This window comes from Pygocentrus nattereri, chromosome 18 (genome assembly GCF_015220715.1).
Source record: "Pygocentrus nattereri isolate fPygNat1 chromosome 18, fPygNat1.pri, whole genome shotgun sequence".
Lineage (NCBI taxonomy): Eukaryota > Metazoa > Chordata > Actinopteri > Characiformes > Serrasalmidae > Pygocentrus > Pygocentrus nattereri.
In genome coordinates this window covers 12,139,490-12,158,250 of record NC_051228.1, presented here as the reverse complement: position 1 = coordinate 12,158,250, position 18,761 = coordinate 12,139,490, and the positions used below count along the sequence as shown (strand labels likewise).

Below are 18,761 nucleotides of genomic sequence, written 5' to 3'. Positions count from 1 at the left end.
CTACCCTGGATTGAAAAACACAACCCCACAATTTCCTGGTCTGAACATGAAATCTGGAACTGCATTTCCCCGCCTATAGTTTCAATCTGGTGCACTTCTGTAGAGAGCCCCAGTTTGGTTCTGAAGTGAACATTCCCCCTGAGTACACAGACCTCAAGGAGGTGTTCAATAATGGTAAAGCTACTAAATTACCTCCACATCACTCCTATGACTGCCATAGACCACGTAGATAACCCAGTTCTTCCCAAATCCCGAGTCTACCCCTAAGGGCCATTGACATTTATACACAAGAAACAGTTGCCCAGGGATTTATCAGGCCTTCCATCTCCAGCAGCTTCAGGGTTCTTTTTTATTATGAAAAAAGATGGAGGCCTCTGCCCCTGTATAGACTACAGAGGATTGAATCAAATCACCAAAACTTACCCATATCTTCTTCCCCTTGTTCCAGTTGCTCTTGAACAACTGAAGGGAGCACAGTATTTCACTAAATTAGACTTGAGAAGTGCTTCCAAGCTGGTAAAATATCAAAGCTGAAGATGAGTTGAAGACTGCTTTTGTGGGGCACTATGAATAATTAGCCATGCCTTATGGGCTCCCTAATGCTCCCTCTGTCATTTAGGCTTTCTTAAAACAATGTGCTAGGGGATATGCTCGGTAAATTTGCAATTGCATACATTGATGATATTCTCGTATATTCCCCTAACTTAGATTTCCACATTAAAGCTGTCCTAAAAAGGCTCCTTGAAAATAATTTATTCATGAAAGGAGAGAAATGTGAATTCCACATCTAGTTTCCTTTCAGGATTATGTCATTAATGTCACGATTGGCCCCTCCCAGTCCAGTCCATGTGTTCGTGTTTTGGTTTACCCATGTGTGTTTGTTTTGTGCCAGCCCCCTCGTTTCATGACTCCATCCCTGATTGTTTTCACCTGTTTCCTGCCTGTCCCTTGTTTACCCTTTGTTATTTAAGCCCTGTGTTTGCCCTTTGTTGTCGCTGGTCTTTGTATCGATCTTTGTTTGTATTGGTCTGTTTGTTGTTTGAGGATTGCTTTGTTTCTATCTCTGTCTGTGTAAGTTGATTTGTTTCTGGTTTATGTCATGTCTGCCCCACGGTCTATCTGTATTGGCTCTATGACCCTGGACCCTTTTGACCATGACCCTGGATTTGCCCTCAATAAAAGTCGCTTACTTCTGCACATGCATCCGCTACCTTGCTCCCCGTTACAGAAAGACCAGCCACCACAGGACGCAGCAGATAAGCAACACACTGGTTTGTGGTTGTTCCGTTGGGATGAAACTCTGGCTGTTTCCATACCCTGCTAGTGAGAGTGAATCCCCTGGCGCTGAGGGAACATGAGCATCTTGTCGGTCTCGCAAGAAAGCAAAGGACCTTCCCGCCTTGTGTCTGGATGACGAGCGCTCAGGTAAGCACCTTGGGTCTGCCCATCTTGAGCAATGCTGCAGGGAGGAGCGACCTGCAGCACAAGATGTGGTTAGACAGACGGAGCATTCAGAAGACCCTTTCTATGGTACTCGGCTCTTTCGAAAGCGCCACTGCGAGCTGCCTATAGCTCAAGTGAGCCTTGGGAATGGGAGAGTGGGTCCAGTTTCTGTTCCTCCAGGTTGGAGCAGCAGTACCCAGCCCGAGTTCCTGATCCCGTGGCCGCACCCCACGGCACTCCTGATCCTGTGGCCGAACCCTGCAGCACTCCTGATCCCGTGGCCCTGAGAAGCTCTATGTTCCCCCACTCTTCCATGACAGACTAATTACCTGGATTCATTTTGCTTTTACTATTGGTCATCCTGGAGAAACACATACACAACATTTATCCAGCAGATATTGGTGGGTAACAATGAATAGGGACATTCACTCTTTTACAGCTTTGTGTACATTTTCCCAATGTAAGACTCCCAAGACTTTACCCACTGGAAATCTTGTCCCACTGCAAGTTCTCATTTGAACCAGGTCACATTTAGCTGTTGGCCCCAAGTTGAAGTGTTGAGTTCCTGCGCATGACATCCTGGATCCCGGTTTGGTCACTGACTTTCATAGTCGAAACCCAGAGAAACCTACTCCTCGACCCAGGGGTGTCCCCAGTTCCCTTTGGAAAGTCTGCAGGATCAACACAGACAGACCCTGTCTGTCCAGTGCCATGACAGCTGAGGGTCTGCTCCTGTTTAGATCTCCAGTCATGGGCAAGGCCACCTTTTGGGCACTATAAAAGATCCATCACCATGATACTCCCACAATCTATTTACATAAAATAAATAAAACTCAAATGCATGACAGGCATTTTGTAACTCTTTCTTGACTATTCTCACTTAATTTCCCTTTCTAACTCAGGGTGTATATCGGCAGCGAGACTAGTCATCTTACCTGCAGCAGTTTGCCCCAACTAGACTGAGCCTGACCTTAAATACCTGTAGCTCCACCCAATGGACTAAACCAAAATTAAATTCAGGTATTCATAAGGCAAAACAGTCACATTCCCCTTCATAGTACATATATATTCAGCATGTACTTCTAGTAAATATATTTACAAATTTCATTCTTAGCCATTGTTCAATATTTGCCATTAGTTCATTAACAATTTTGTCTTTCTTTCTCCCGAGGTTGACCTGTGTGCCCCCTGTCCCTGTGTCCCTCCCAAGCCCGCAGACCTACAAGAGGACTGAATGATGCATGCCGTCACTCTTTCCAGGAAACAGGTAAGTAACTGTCTTTTTACATTAATTAAAATAAAAGGCTTCAGCGTACCTTTGTCCCTTTCAGTGTTGTTCATGGCTGTTGGTGATGTGCTAGACCAGCTAGCATCATCACACACATTCAGAGCAGAATTTAATTGGTGAGCACTTATTACTTATTAATGCCATCAGAGTAACTAAAGGCCACTAAAGTGTGAAATACATTGATATTAATGTGTATTCTCAATAAAATAGGTTATTTGTGACGAGTATGATGGAATTTATTTTTATTGACAATTTCTGGGTACCTTCCTGCCTCCAAAAACTGCTGGAGCAGGAAGCGTGTTACATTGCAGACATGATTATCATAATCCTGCATTCTGGTATGGTTGATCATTTATTATAGCAATTTTATGTATGAGGGAATCCATTATTGCCACATTAACTGTACAATCTGCGATGGACTGGCGACCTCTGCGATGGACTGGCGACCTGTCCAGGGTGTATCCTGCCTTCCACCCGAAGACTGCTGGGATAGGCTCCAGCACCCCCCCGTGACCGCGACCCTGACGGAGAAGCGGCTTAGAAAATGGATGGATGGATGGATGTACAATCGTGTATACAGTTTTTTTTTTTTTTGGAGGTGTGCTTTTGAGGATGACGTAAAAAAATAGCAGTTATAAATCCATTTGATCTCACCTGAAATTACTGCTCTAAAACATTTTGTCCTGCAGCAAAAGGTATTATATTAAACATTCTGTATACTGGATTGATTAGTATTACAGAGTATTACAGAGATTGTCATTTATTTTTGAGTTATGTAATTTATGTATATTAAAAATTCTCTTATTATTATTTTTTTCATTCAGGTTTTGATTATTTATAATGTGAAGGACTGTTTGAAGGTTCTGTAACTATCCTTTTCTGCTTTTTATTTAAGACCAGACTCCTGACATGACATCTGTGGTGTCCTTTGAGAATGCTACATTCATTCGTCCCTCTACATTTTACATCAATGGATTGTACAACATGCCACATGCAAACTACTACTATATGTTTTTGTGTTTTGTATATGCTGTGACTGTTTTAGGGAATTCTTTTATTATGGGTACGATATACCTGGCACGTACTCTGCATACAGCAAAGTATATAGCTGTCTTTAACTTGGCATTGTCTGACCTGTGTGGAAGCTCTGCTCTCATTCCAAAGTATGCAGAAATGTTTCTGCATGAGAACCAATACATATCTTATGAAAACTGTCTGACAAGCATGTTTTTTGTTTTTCTTTTTATGACTCTGCAGTCCTTTACTCTGCTTGCTCTGTCCTTTGACAGAGTAATTGCTATATGTTTTCCTCTGAGGTATCATACTATTGTCACTAAAGCCACAATGACTCTGATCCTTGGTGTTATGTGGGTTATCTCTGTATCTATTGTTACTGTCCTTGTAGCACTGGTTACCAGACTGTCCTTCTGTAGATCTACCATAGTTGGCAGTTATTTCTGTGATAATGGTCCCATTTTCAGGCTTGCCTGTAATGATAATTCTCCTAATTTCATGATGGCCTACTTCTATGTTTCTGTTGTGCTTTGCATTCCATTGACACTAATAGCTCTCTCATATGCTTGTATTGGTGTTGCACTGCTTAAGATCTCACATGGGCCTGAGCGAATCAAAGCTATGAAAACCTGCACTTCCCACCTCTTATTAGTGGCCATGTTTTATCTGCCAATCTTTAGTGTTTACATTACTGCTCTTACAACATACCTACATCCAAATACTAGAATAATCAACTCAGTCCTAACACAAACAATTCCACCCATGTTAAACCCCATCATATATTCTCTGAAGACAGAGGAGGTATTGCAGTCTATTAAAGTACTCTACAAACGAAGCAAGGTGAACTTTGCAATGGAAGATTCAGTTAAAAGTATTGCGAGGAACTAAGATGGCATCTGTAATTTGGCATAACAGGCTTCCATTATTATAACTTGTTTTATTATTGTTATTATTATTATAAAATAGGCCCATGATTGCAGTATAACGTACTACAAGTTAATAATTGTAACATTGAGTTAGAACATTTATTTGGGTGTAGAACATTTCATTCAGTTGTATATTTAAATGAAGACTTTCAAATTAATGTCTATACACTGCTTAAATATTTATAAAAATATTGCAAAAAAGTGAACCTGCTTTTCAGGTTTATGCTTACATAGCCATTGCTTCTATCAATACAAACAGATGAAATATAAACAATATATATCTAAATATAAACAAATGGCATTTGCCAATGTAAGAAATACAAATAAAAATATGAACCTGTATATAGCTTCTTTCAGGTTGCTATATACTGGCCTATGAGTTTTGAAAGACAGCTTTTAAGATAAAAAAAAAAGAAAAAACATGATTCAGCCTTTGTCTGACTTTTTTACTCTCTACCCTTTAAGTTAATTTAAGTGTGCTATTAGTACATTTCTTTTAAACTAAAAACTAAGAGAGTATGCCATCACTTTACTTTTTAATGTAATTATCAGCAATATACTTAATCATACCTTAATTATATTAAGAAGCATTAAACAAGTCAAGTATATTTGGCTTATACTTGTGCTTAATCTTTTGAGCAAGATTTTATTGATAATATTCTTCCAAGGTGAGAGAGTGGTGTAACAGGCGATAAATGTTAGTGTCAAGTCTTCCTTTCCAAGAACTCCATTGTCACATAACAGAGAGAACCTTTAAGATTCTATTTCCTCATTAAGCCTGACACTATGTTCTTGCAGAATTTGCCTTAATCTGTGCACACATGGGCAACACAGGAAGAAGCCATTCTATAGGCTTGCATTGGTATCAAATACTATGTTGCAAGAGTAACATAGAAAGGCACAGTCTGCTCTAGTGCCGATGTATTTTAAACAGCTTATACAACAAAAGTGAACTGTAAATTTAGAGGAACTAAATTCTTTGTGGAAAATGTAATGTATATATGGAATAAAGCCTGGTAACATTATATTAAAACAGATTGGACAATACACTTTTCCATTCGAAACAGTTGCACCAAGATCAGAGGGCTTGTCACCAGTATCTGCTCTTTTTCTCACAGTTCTAGAGAGAGAGCGAGAGAGAGAGAGAGAGAGAGAGAGAGAGAGACAAAAGGTTTAAAAATGTGTGTACCTGCAGAATGAGGAAAGAACACCAGTTTATCTTGATTCATTTTAGAAACTTGATTTTTAGAAATGCTTGCCCTGGGTTATCACAAAACTGATGACAATTTCATTATATCCTACAAAGCTGCAAACCTAAATGAAAGAGAAATTAAACTACCTGTATGAGTTCAATATTGGTAGAGTCTTTGGGTTATATAATTATCCAGAGCAAATTATACAAATGTAACTAAGAACAAGTCACAGTTCCTTTATTTGTGTAATTCTAATTATTCTGCAACTACTCTTGCTGAATGTTGGCACAAGGCTGCTATTTTGACATAATCCATATTGCTATGTCTGTTATTGTCCATTATGTTCATTTATATCAAGCCAATATACCAAGCACATTCCCTTTGGAATCTGGTAGGTCTTCCTCATTTAAGGGAAAAAGGATTTAAGAAGATGTGCATTTCTATAGATATTCATCTATATTATACAATAATATATTTATACAATACTACATCCTCATATATATATATATATATATATATATATATATATATATATATACATATATATATATATATGAGGATGTAGTATTGTATAAATTACAATACTAATACAAGTTAATAATCTTCATCTTCATATAATAAAGATTTGGCATTAAATGGCATCTATCCCTTTAAGAATCGGAGAACATGAGATAATCTGTGTTTATAGACATGCAAAGTGCCATTATAAAACAGTGGCCAACATAAAATATGATATACAAAAAAAAGTTATAAATAAAAATTGACATACATAATTAGCTTTAGTACATAATAGGCCTGGTGTGTATAGTGTGTATACATGGACAAAAGTTTTGGGACATACCCTTTTAATCATTGAATTCAGTTTCACGGCCACAGGTGTATAACATCAAGCACCTGTCCCTACAGTCTGTCTTTACATTTATCAAAAAGAATGGGTTGTTCTAAAACCTCACTGAATTTGAGTGTGGTACTGTAATAGAATGCCCCAACACTCTGCTGACTCAATAACTTCTGAGTTACAAACTTTTTCTGGCATTAACATCAGCACATGATGTTATGGAATAGGTTTTCTTCGGCGAAGCAGCTCCATGCAAGCCTTACATCACCAAGCACAATGCCAATTGTCAGATGGAGGGGTATAAATGAGGCTGGGTTTAGCAAATGCCAGGAGAACATTACCTGTCTGATTCCATTGTGCCAACTATAAATTTTGGTGGAGGATGCCATGGAGATGTTTTTCAGGTTGGCCTAGGCACCTTTAGTTCCAGCTAATGGAAATCTTAATGTCTGAACATGCCAAGACATTCTGGACAATTGTATGCTTCCAACATGAGGACACCTTTGGGAAGAAATAGAATGGAAATTGCAAGCCAGACCATCTCGTCCAATATCAGTGTCTGACCTCACAAATGCTGTTCTGGATGAATGTGCAAAAATTCTCATGGATACACTGCAAAATCTTGTAGAAAGTTTCCCAGACAAGTGGAAGCTGTTATAGCTGCATAGAGGGGACCAACTCCATAATAATGTCTATGGACTTAGAATGTCTTAAAAACTCCTTCTGTAGGTGTAATGTGTAAGTGTCCTAATACTTCTGTCCATGTACAACCCCAATTTCAATGAAGTTGGGACGTTGTGTAAAACATAAATAAAAACAGAATACGATTATTTGCAAATCCTTTCCAAACTATATTCAATTGAATACACTACAAAGACAAGATATTTAATGTTCAAACAGATAAACTTTGTTGTTTTTTGCAAATATTCACACATTTTGAAATTGATGCCTGCAACATGTTCCAAAGAAGTTGGGACAGGGGCAACAAAAGACTGGGAAAGTTGAGGAATGCTCAAAAAACAACTGTTTGGAACATTCCACAGGTGAACAGATTAATTGTAAACAGGTGAGTGTCATGATTGGGTATAAAGGGAGCGTCCCTGAAAGGCTCAGTCATTCACAAGCAAGGATGGGGCAAGATTCACCAGTTTGTGAACAATTGCGTGAGCAAAAAGTCCACCAGTTTAAGAACAATGTTTTTCAATGTGCAATTGCAAGGAATTTAGGGATTTCATCATCTACAGTCCATAATATCATCAAAAGATTCAGAGGCAGAAAACCAACATTGAATGCCTGTGACCTTCAATCCCTCAGGTGGCACTGCATTAAAAAGTGACATCATTCTGTAACGGATATTACCACATGGGCTCAGGAACACTTCAGAAAACCATTGTCAGTGAACACAGTTCATCGCTCCATCTACAAGTGCAAGTTACAACTCTGCCATGCAAAGCGAAAGCCATATATCAACAACACCCTCTGGGCCTGAGCTCATCTGAGATGGACTGACGCAAAGTGGAAAAGTGTCCTGTGGTCTGACGAGTCCACATTTCAAATTGTTTTGGAAATCATGGATGTCATGTCCTATGGGCCAAAGAGGAAAAGGACTGTCCGGATTGTTATCAGCGCAAAGTTCAAAAGCCAGCATCTCTGATGGTATGGGGGTGTGTTAGTGCCCATGGCATGGGTAACATGCACATCTGTGAAGGCACCATTAATGCTGAAAGGTACATACAGGTTTTGGAGCAACATATGCTCCCATCCAAGCAACGTCTTTTTCAGGGATGTCCCTGCGTATTTCAGCAAGACAATGCCAAGCCACATTCTGCACGTGTTACAACAGCATGACTTCGTAGTAAAAGAGTGTGGGTACTAGACCGGCCTTCCTGCAGTCCAGACCTGTGTCCCATTGAAAATGTGTGGCGCATTATGAAGCACAAAATACGACAACAGAGGTCCCGGACTGTTGAGCAATTGAAGTTGTACATCAAGCAAGAATGAGAAAGAATTCCACCTACAAAGCTTCAACAATTAGTGCCCTCATTTCCCAAACACTTATTGAGTGTTGTTTAAAGGAAAGGTGATGTAACACAGTGGTAAACATGCACCTGTCCCAACTTCTTTGGAACCTGTTGCAGACATCAAATTCAAAATGAGTGAATATTTGCAAAAAACAATAAAGTTTATCCGTTTGAACATTAAATATCTTGTCGTTGTAGTGTAGTCAATTAAATATAAGTTGAAAAGGATTTGCAAATCATCATATTCTGTTTTTATTTATGTTTTACACAATGTCCCAACTTCATTGGAATTGGGGTTGTAGTGTAGCACCAATTTAAAGGCGCTGCTCTTCCTATGCAAGGGCTGAATCTCAAACTCCCTGCTCCCTAGTACACAAAGTAGAAATTGAAATATTGGCTACTGCAACCCAACAGTGCATAATATAGATTTGGCCACATTTACACTTGACAAATACTGCACTTTATGGCTGCAGAAACTAGAATTTCAAAACTTGCATAGCACAATATTTAGGATGTATAGTGCTATTTGAGAATCCACCTGGGTTTGATGCTACTTCTGACTGAAACAGAGGAAGTGCTTGAAGTGTGTAAGCCATTTAAGTGACATTCTTTAGACTTTTATATTGCAGATTTACAATAAATCATATTGTAAGTATTTTTATACAAGCCTGTGATATAAATAGAGTCATTTAGTCACTTGGCTTCCTGACCAGCCAAGATCTTGTTAAGAAATAGGTTGTCAGCCCTCTCAGTTCGGACGAAAACAGTCATAGGTGTGCATATACATGTTGTGTATTTTACAACTGCTTTGAACGTAGCTCAGCCAGTTAGATTTTATGACTGGAACTATCTGCCTTGTAAAAATAAATAAATAATGCTTGTAGCTGCACAGCGAGCTTCCCGCTAACATGTGAAACAAATGTCAGAGGGTAAAAGAGAGCAAGTGTGAAAATGGTAAATATTGAATGAGCTGAATTAAATTTTTATTATGAATAAATGTTTTCTGTGTGATGATTTGAAGACTTTGAGAAGAATTTAACAAGCTAATAGAAAGCCATTTTGGTAACTCTGGATGCATTCTATGACTGGGCTTGTTAGGTTTAGTTAGGTAGCTAGCATTAGCTATGTTTTAACATAGTTAAATTTTAACATATTTTCATCATCATCATTTATATAGCACCTTTCCCAAGCTCAAGGACACTTTACAATCAATACATAATCAACAATACAGAACACACACACACACACACACAAACATTTGTGAAACAATGGGTCGCTCTAAGGAGATCAGTGAATTCCAGTATGGTACTGTGATGCCACCTGTGCAACAAGTCCAGTCATGAAATTTCCTCTGTACTAAATATTCCACAGTCAACTGTCAGTGGTATTATAACAAAGTAGAAGCGATTTAGAGTGACAGCAACTCAGCCACTGGTAGGCCATGTAAAATCACAGAGCGAGGTCAATGGATGCTGAGGTGCATAGTGGGCAGAGGTTCCCAACTTTCTGCAGAGTAAATCGCTACAGACCTCTAAACTTCATGTGGCCTCCAGATTAGCTCAAGAACAGTGTGTAGAGAGCTTCATGGAATGGGTGTCCATGGCCGAGCAGCTGCATCCAAGCTTTACATCACCAAGGGCAATGCAAGGTGTCGAATGCAGTGGTCTACAGCGCTGCCACTGGACTCTAGAGCAGTTCTCTGGAGTGATGAATCATGCTTCTCAGTCTGGCAATCCAATGGACGAGTGTGGATTTGGTGGTTGCCAGGAGAACGGCACTTGTCTGACTGCATTGTGGTGTCCAATCAACTCACTGCTGCTTTAGAGAAATCCAATATGTACGACAATTTCGAGTATGGGTTTCGTAAGTAGCACTCTACGGAGACCGCTCTCCTGAGGGTCTCTAATTATTTTTTAATGTCGGCTGATGCAGGTGATTGCTCAGTGTTAGTTTTACTCAACCTTAGCTCTGTGTTTAATACTGTTGACCATCAATAGGTTTCGCAACTGGGTGGGCATAGCTGGCCCAGCACTAGATTGGTTTAAATCGTATCTCACTGAGAGAAGCTATACTGTAACTATTGCAGATTTTGTATCTGAGTCAACTCCATTATCCTGTGGGGTTCAGTCTTGGGGCCATTGTTGTTTTCTTTGTATATGTTGCCTTTGGGACATATTATTGGACATATATGGGACTTGATTGTTGCTCCATAAAAGGTTAGCCCAATTAAACAAAATCTTGGGCTTCTTTCCCCTGTTGTCTACTCCAGCCTGCATAATCTGGGTGTAATTTTTGATCAGTCATTGTTGTTTGACACACATCTTAAACAACTGACAAGATCTTGTTTTTTCCACTTAAGGAATATTAGTAAATTGAGGTCTGTAGTTTCAAGGGCGGAGCTAGAGATGCTTATACATGCATTTATCTCATCTAGCATTGATTACTGTAATGTTCTTTTCTCTTCACTTAGTATGTCTGCTCATGACCGATTGCAGGTGATTTAGAATGCTGCAGCAAGGTTACTGACTAAGTCAGAAAGATCTCATATTACCCCTCTGTTAGTTTTGTTACACTCGCTTCCTGTTGAGTATAGGATTCAGTTTAAAATCCTTACACTTACAGAAAATTGCATGGTCATGCTCTTATATATGTCTCGTGACTCGTGACATATAAGACTCGTGGAGATCAAGCATTTGAGGTCATCACTCCTAAATTGTGGAATACACTGCCCCCTTTTTTAAGGTCAATTGATTCTGTGGAGTCTTTTGAAAACCAGCTAAAGACCTACCTTTTTAAGCAGGCATTTGGATAATGGTCAAGACAGCTAAGGCATTGCCATTCCTGTTTTTGTTTTAAATCTTTTGTACTGTGTCATGTTGTGTATTTTTTGTAAAACACTCTGTGGCTTTTGTCTGTGAAAAGGGCTGTATGAATAAATTTGACTTACTTTACTTAATATGTGGTGCCAAGTGTAAAGTTTGGTGGAGGAGTGATTATCCTGTGGGGTTGGTTTTCAGGAGTTGGACTCGGCCCCTTAGTTGCAGTGAATGGAACTTTTAATGCTTCAGCAGAGATTTTGGAAAATTTCATGCTCCCAACTCTGTGGGAACAGTTGGGGGTGGCCCCTTAATGATCCAACATGACTGCACAATAGTGCACAAAGCAAGGTCCATAAAGACATGGATGAGCAATGAGAGATTGACCTGCACAGTATCCTGACCTCAACCCGATGGAACACCTTTGGGATGAATTAGAGCCAGGCCTTCTTGTCCAACATCAGTGTCTTACTTCACAAATGGGCTTCTGTCAAAAATAAACACACTTTAAACCTTGTGGAAAGTCTTCCCAGAAAAGTTGAAGCTGTTATAGCTGCAAAGGGGAGCCAACATCATATTAAACCCTATGGATTAAGAAGAGGATGTCACTCAATTTCATATGTGTGTCAAAGCAGACGAGCGAATACTTTTGGCAATATAGTGTATATTTGTAAGTTATATAGCAATATCTAATCTGTTTTCTGTGTTGAGATAAACATAAGTTGTTGGTTTAGTAAAAAGTTTATATAGTGTTACATTATCACTGTTATTATTTAATAGAACAGTTATTAGGATTAAGTTGTTCTTGGTTCTTTTAACACAAATCATGTACTTGCACATACATTACATCTGTATAGTCAAAATCAGGTCTGCATACAGAATATGACAATATTAGAATAGGTTTGCCTATTGTATTTTACCGTATATCCCCACACTCAAGATGCACATCACTGACTGTCTGATGCACTCTGTTATGTTCTAATGTAAGGCACTTTGATTTCATTATTGAAGTTGTTACTGCAAAATAAAGCAGCATGTGGACTTTTGTGTATGTGTCTGCCAATATGGAAAAACACGTAACATAACAAAAATTGCACAGTATGCACAGCCTCAATGTTGGTATGCCATCCCAGCAATGGGCTAAAAATGTGGGCCAAAGATTTAAGGGGTTGATGTGGGCTGCCAGCATGGAGCTCTAACATGGGGCCCTGCATGTCCCATATAAAGACTTAGTGTGGATTTTCCTTATATGGGGGTTTAGTGTGGGCCTCACAAAGTGGAGCCCTAGTGAGTCATGAAACTGGGGGAACATGCAAGCCCCCATGTGGCAATGGTGGCAGTCCACATCAGGGCATAAATCGGGCTGCCTTTACTGGGACCCCAATTTGTTGTGAAACCAGTGACATGTGCGGGACTGTATGTTAGGGCTCATAATGACAAGATGGCGCCACGTACGGCTGCCCTGGCGTTTGGGTGCTCTTTGTTTTGTTTGTTTTTGTGCATTATTCGTGTGTCTTCGTGCTCCTACAGCCGCGAGGAGCTACTAAACATCAGAACAACAACCCCTACAGACATTTCATCAGTTTTTCTAGTGCCTGCTGCATTATTAGTGCACTTTATAAACAAAAAAGTGAGACACCGCCGAAGAGGGAAGCAAGCTGGTTTACTCGTGCGCCTTCGCACACGGGGGACGCGCACGCCCCTACCTGGGATTTTCCTCTCCAACGTCCGCTCACTCTCCAATAAAATGGACGAGATAGCGCTGCTGATGAGAAGAAACAGCGACTTTTCCTCCTCTAGTGTGTTGTGCTTCACCGAGACGTGGTTGAACACACAGACCCCGGACTGTGCGCTCCATCTTGAGGGATTCCAGCTCCTCCACGCGGACAGACAACGGGAACTTGCCGGAGGTAAAACGAAAGGTGGAGGAGTCTGTTTCTACATCAACAACGCCTGGTGCTCCGATGTGACAGTGATTTCCCAACACTGCTCTCCTTCTCTGGAATACATTTTCATTAACTGTAAACCGTTCTACGCCCCACGTGAGTTTTCTTCATTTATTCTGGTCGCTATTTACATTCCACCAAGTGCCGATGTGCATGAAGCTGAGCGTGCTCTGGCGGACCAGATTATGGACGTGGAGCGGTCTTTACCGGACTACCTTGTTATAATCCTCGGAGATTTTAACAAAGGGACACTTAGTCATGAACTACCGAAATACAAACAGTTTGTCACATGCCTGACCAGAGAGGGGAACACGTTGGATCACTGTTACACTACAGTGAGTGGTGCTTACCGTGCTGTGCCCCGTGTGGCTTTAGGACTCTCAGATCATGTCATGGTTCACCTGATCCCTGCGTACAGACAGAGACTAAAGCTCTCTAAACCTGTCGTGAGGACATATAAAAAGTGGACCAGTGAAGCTGTGGAGGAGCTACGCACGTGTTTGGACACCACAGACTGGGACATGTCCAAGGCTTCTACAGACAGTTTAGATGAATACACAGATACCGTGACGTCATATATACATTTCTGTGAAGACAGCATCATCCCATCACGCTCCAGAATCACTTTCAATAATGATAAACCCTGGTTCACACCAAAACTCAGACAGCTTCGCCAGCAGAAAGAGGTTGCTTTCAGAGAGGGAGACAGAGTCAGCTACAGAGGTGCAAAGTATGAATTTAGCAGGGAGGTGTTAGTACTTATCCAAGTACAATGCTCGTCTGAAGCAGCGGTTCTATGCTAACGACTCTGCCACTGTATGGAGGGGGCTGAAAGAGATCACCAACTATAGGCCCAGAGCACCTCATTGTTCAGAAGATTTCAAACTGGCTAACGACCTTAATGACTTCTATTCACGTTTTGAAGTCATTGACTCACACCCCCCATCCTCCACCCCTCACACCACAATACACTCAACCACTTTGGATTGCCCATCTGCCCCCTCTGCCCTCTCAGTCCAGGAGTAGGATATGAACAGGCTGTTTAAGAGGCTAAATCCACACAAGGCTTCAGGCCCTGACTCCGTGTCCTCTGCCACCTTGAGACACTGTGCTGATGAGCTGGCCCCAGTCGTCACGGGAATCTTCAACTCAAAAGTCCTCCATCATCGTCCCTGTCCCCAAGAAACCACGCGCCACAGGACTTAATGACTACAGGCCTGTGGCCCTGACGTCCGTAGTCATGAAGACCTTTGAACGTCTGGTTTTATCCCACCTCAAGTCCATCACCAACCCCCTTCTGGACCCCCTGCAGTTTGCCTACAGAGCCAACAGGTCTGTAGATGATGCCATAAACCTGGCCATCCACTTCATCCTGCAGCATCTGAACTCTCCAAGAACCTATGCTAGGATCCTGTTTGTGGAGCTCTCTCTGCTCCATATGCCCGACTCCACCTGCAGGTGGATCACAGACTTCCTCACGGACCGCAGTCAGCGAGTACGGCTGGGGAAGATTGTCTCGGACACGCGGACTTTAAGCACAGGATCTCCTCAGGGCTGTGTACTTTCCCCCCTGCTCTTCTCCCTGTACACCAACTGCTGCACCTCCATCCATGACTCTGTCAAACTGATTAAGTTTGCGGACGACACCACCCTCATTGGACTTATCTCAGACGGTGATGAGTCTGCCTACAGGAAAGAGGTGGACTGGCTGGTGACCTGGTGCAGCAACAGCAACTTGGTGCTCAATGCCCAGAAGACAGTGGAGATGTCTGTGGACTTCAGGAAAGCCACAAGCCCCCTGCCCCCCCTTATCCTTACCGACACCCCCATCACCACTGTGGACTGTTACCGGTTCCTTGGCACCACCATCACCCAGGACCTAAAGTGGGAGCTGAACATCAGCTCCCTCATCAAGAAGGCTCAGCTGAGGATCTACTTTCTGCGGCAGCTGAGGAAAGCCAAACTGCCGGCCCAGCTGATGGTACAGTTCTACACGGCCATCGTCGAGTCCATCCTCAGCTCCTCCATCACAGTGTGGTATACTGGGGCCACTGCCAGGGACAGACAAAGGCTGCAGTGCATTGTGTGCTCCGCTGAGAAGGTGATAGGCTGCAGCCTCCCATCTCTCCAAGACCTGTACATCTCCAGGACTGTGGGGAGAGCGGATCGTATCATAGCAGACCCTTCTCACCCCGCACACGGACTATTTGATCCACTCCCCTCGGGCAGGAGGCTTCGGTCCATTCGGACCAGAACCTCCCGCCACAGGAACAGTTTCTTCCCCTCTGCCATTGGACTCAAGAACAATATATAATCACTTCACTTACCTCTTTATAACCCTGCCTTGGTCACTTTACTTGAATTGCACTACTCCACCTGCACTGCTGTATATAGTACTGTTGTACATGCCTTTTGTATTTTTATTTTTATTCATTCTATCTATATATTTGCATAGAGTATTTATTTATGTGGACTTAATTTTGCATGCCTATTACTACTTGTTTTTATGTTGCACCTTCATGCCGAAGCAAATTTCTAGTCTGTGAATCCTGTTCATTGACAATGGCAATAAAACTTCTTCTGATTCTGATTCTGATATGGTGTAGGCTCGTGTATGGCTTAGTGTAGGCTGTCAGCATGGGGCCATGACATAGGCAGCTTGCAGCCACCCCGATTTTTAGCGAACCACTAATTTTAAGTGAGTGTTTTTGCAGAAAGGTATGAATGATTCTATGAGGTAAAATGAGCTAAGAACTACATACTGTTTTTATCAGTCTGAGTAATCATTAGACCTTCTCTATAGTTCGAGAAATCACTAAAAGTTCACCACTTTATCTGTCACCAAAAATATGATTGGTGATGTCATATAACTTATATAACTTCTTACATGAATTTATACTCAAAATTTAACAAATCAAGCATCTGATTTTGGGGGATATTGCCAGGTTTACTTTGTCACACTGTGTATGATTTATGATAACATTTGATCTCACTCTTTGCCAAATGATTGACATGAGCTTTGAGTCAACACCTATTTTGTGTGTCAAGATAAAGGCAACAATAATTTTACCATTACACTTCTACTAAACACTGGCAGATTAAACTGCATGAATAACATTGCAGGCATTCTGTCCTAATTTATTTTTTGTTATACACGTTTAATTTCCTATAGATTCCTTTTCTGCTTTTCAAAAATGTTCTGCATTAATGTATTCCAGTTGAGTATCCAACCTTATCCATAGAGATTAGTTTTTTTTTTTTTTTTTTTGGAGCTGTGGTTTTGAGGATGACGTAAACATAGTCAGTTATAAATGTATCTATCCTATCTGCTCTAAAAGGTTTTCGCCTGCTACAGAAGGTATTGTACCAAACAACTGTGGATCAGATTTTAGCACCTGTACTGTTGTTTAATATGTGATGATTAATTTTACAAAAATGTTATTTGCTATTGATTAATGTTATAAATTCTCTTAAGTACTTTTTATTTGCATTTATGTTTTGATTTGTTGTATTAAAAAATTTTGAAAGTTATATGATTATTATCTATAATTATTCTTTCTTACATTCAAATTGAGTTTATTTTTTGATCATTTGTATTGTGATAAACTGTTTGAAGTTTCTATTATTATTCTTTCTTACATTCCACAGACATGACATCTGTGGTGTCCCTTGAAAATGCAACACTCCTTCACCCCCCTCTATTTTATATCAATGGATTGTACAACATGCCGTATGCAAAGTATTACTATATGTTTTTATGCTTTATATATACTGTGACTATTTTAGGGAATTTTCTTATAATGGGTACGATATATCTGGCACATGCTCTACACACAGCAAAGTATATAGCTGTTTTCAACTTGGCCTTGTCTGATCTGTGTGGAAGCTCTTCTATTATTCCTAAATATGCAGACATGTTTCTGCTTGATAACCAGTATATATCTTACAAAGACTGTCTGACAAGCATGTTTTTTGTTTTTCTTTTTATGACCATGCAGTCATATACTCTGCTTGCTTTGGCCTTTGACAGAGTAATTGCTATATGTTTTCCTCTGAGGTATCATACTATTGTCACCAAAACCACAATGACTCTGATCATTGGTGCTATGTGGCTTTTCTCTGTATCTCTAATTACCATGCTTGTGGCTCTGATTACCAGACTGTCTTTCTGTAGGTCTATCACAATTGACAGCTATTTCTGTGATCATGGTCCCACCTACAGACTAGCCTGTAATGATACTCTTCCTAACATCATAATGGCCTATGTCTACGCTGCTGTAGTGCTTTTCATTCCATTGATGCTAATAGCTGTTTCATATGTTTGTATTGGTGTTGCTCTGTGTAAGATCTCACATGGTGCTGAGCGAATCAAAGCTATGAAAACCTGTACTTCCCACCTCACATTAGTGGCCATGTTTTATCTGCCAATCTTCAGTGTTTATATTACTGCTCGTGCAACATACATACATCCAAATGCTAGAATAATCAACTCTATCCTAACACAAACAATTCCACCCATGTTAAACCCCATCATATATACTCTGAAGACAGAGGAGGTATTGCAGTCTATTAAAGTACTCTACAAACGAGTCAAGGTGAACTTTGCCGTGGAAGAACCTGTGAAAAGCATTGCAACAAATTAAAATAATATAATAAATGTAGTCATTGAGAATTGTTTATTGTTTTCGTTTCTTTTTTGTTTTTGAGTTAAAAGGTTGAAATTCCTCCCTTCAGGCTTCCACTATTTTTTATTTTTAAAAAACACCTATGATTGTAGTTCAACATAAGTTAACAATGCAAACTAACAATTTTATATAAAGTAAGAACATTTATTTAGTTAGCATTCAGGTATATATTCTTCTAAGCCACTTCTCCTTCCGGGTCGCAGGGAGGTGGGGTGGGGTGGGGGTGTTGTTGGAGCCAATCCCAGCAGTCACTGGACAGATCACCAGACCATCATAGGGCAGACAGACAAACATACACAATCATTCACACACAGGGGCAATTTACCATGTCCAATTGGCCTGACCGCATGTCTTTGGACTGTGGAGGAAACCCATGCAGACACGGGGAGAGCATGCAATCTCGGCAAGAAACACACATTAAAAAAAAAGAAAGAACATCTCTCTTTTTTTCAGTTTAATATTTACTTCCACATTCTCTTTGAAAGACACCTTTTCAATCTTTTTAGGAAATTTCAAAGGAGATGGGCACGGTACGGAATGTGAGATTGTGTAGCAATAGCGAAGCAATGGCTTCAGCAAAGGTGTGAATGT

At 40.5% G+C, this 18,761-nt stretch overlaps 2 protein-coding genes across 2 annotated transcripts; both read left to right on the top strand.

Moving 5' to 3' along the window:
• Positions 1 to 3,640: 3,640 nt before the first annotated feature.
• Positions 3,641 to 4,633, top strand: LOC108439219 (olfactory receptor 1571-like). Its single transcript, XM_017717489.1, has one exon. It carries the CDS (start codon positions 3,641 to 3,643, stop codon positions 4,631 to 4,633), a length of 993 nt encoding a protein of 330 aa, XP_017572978.1.
• A 12,499-nt stretch (positions 4,634 to 17,132) lies between these two features.
• Positions 17,133 to 18,128, top strand: LOC108439221 (olfactory receptor 1571-like). The gene has a single exon (XM_017717490.2). The coding sequence runs from the start codon at positions 17,136 to 17,138 to the stop codon at positions 18,126 to 18,128; it is 993 nt and encodes a 330-aa protein (XP_017572979.1). The 5' UTR covers positions 17,133 to 17,135.
• The last annotated feature ends 633 nt before the right edge of the window (positions 18,129 to 18,761 follow it).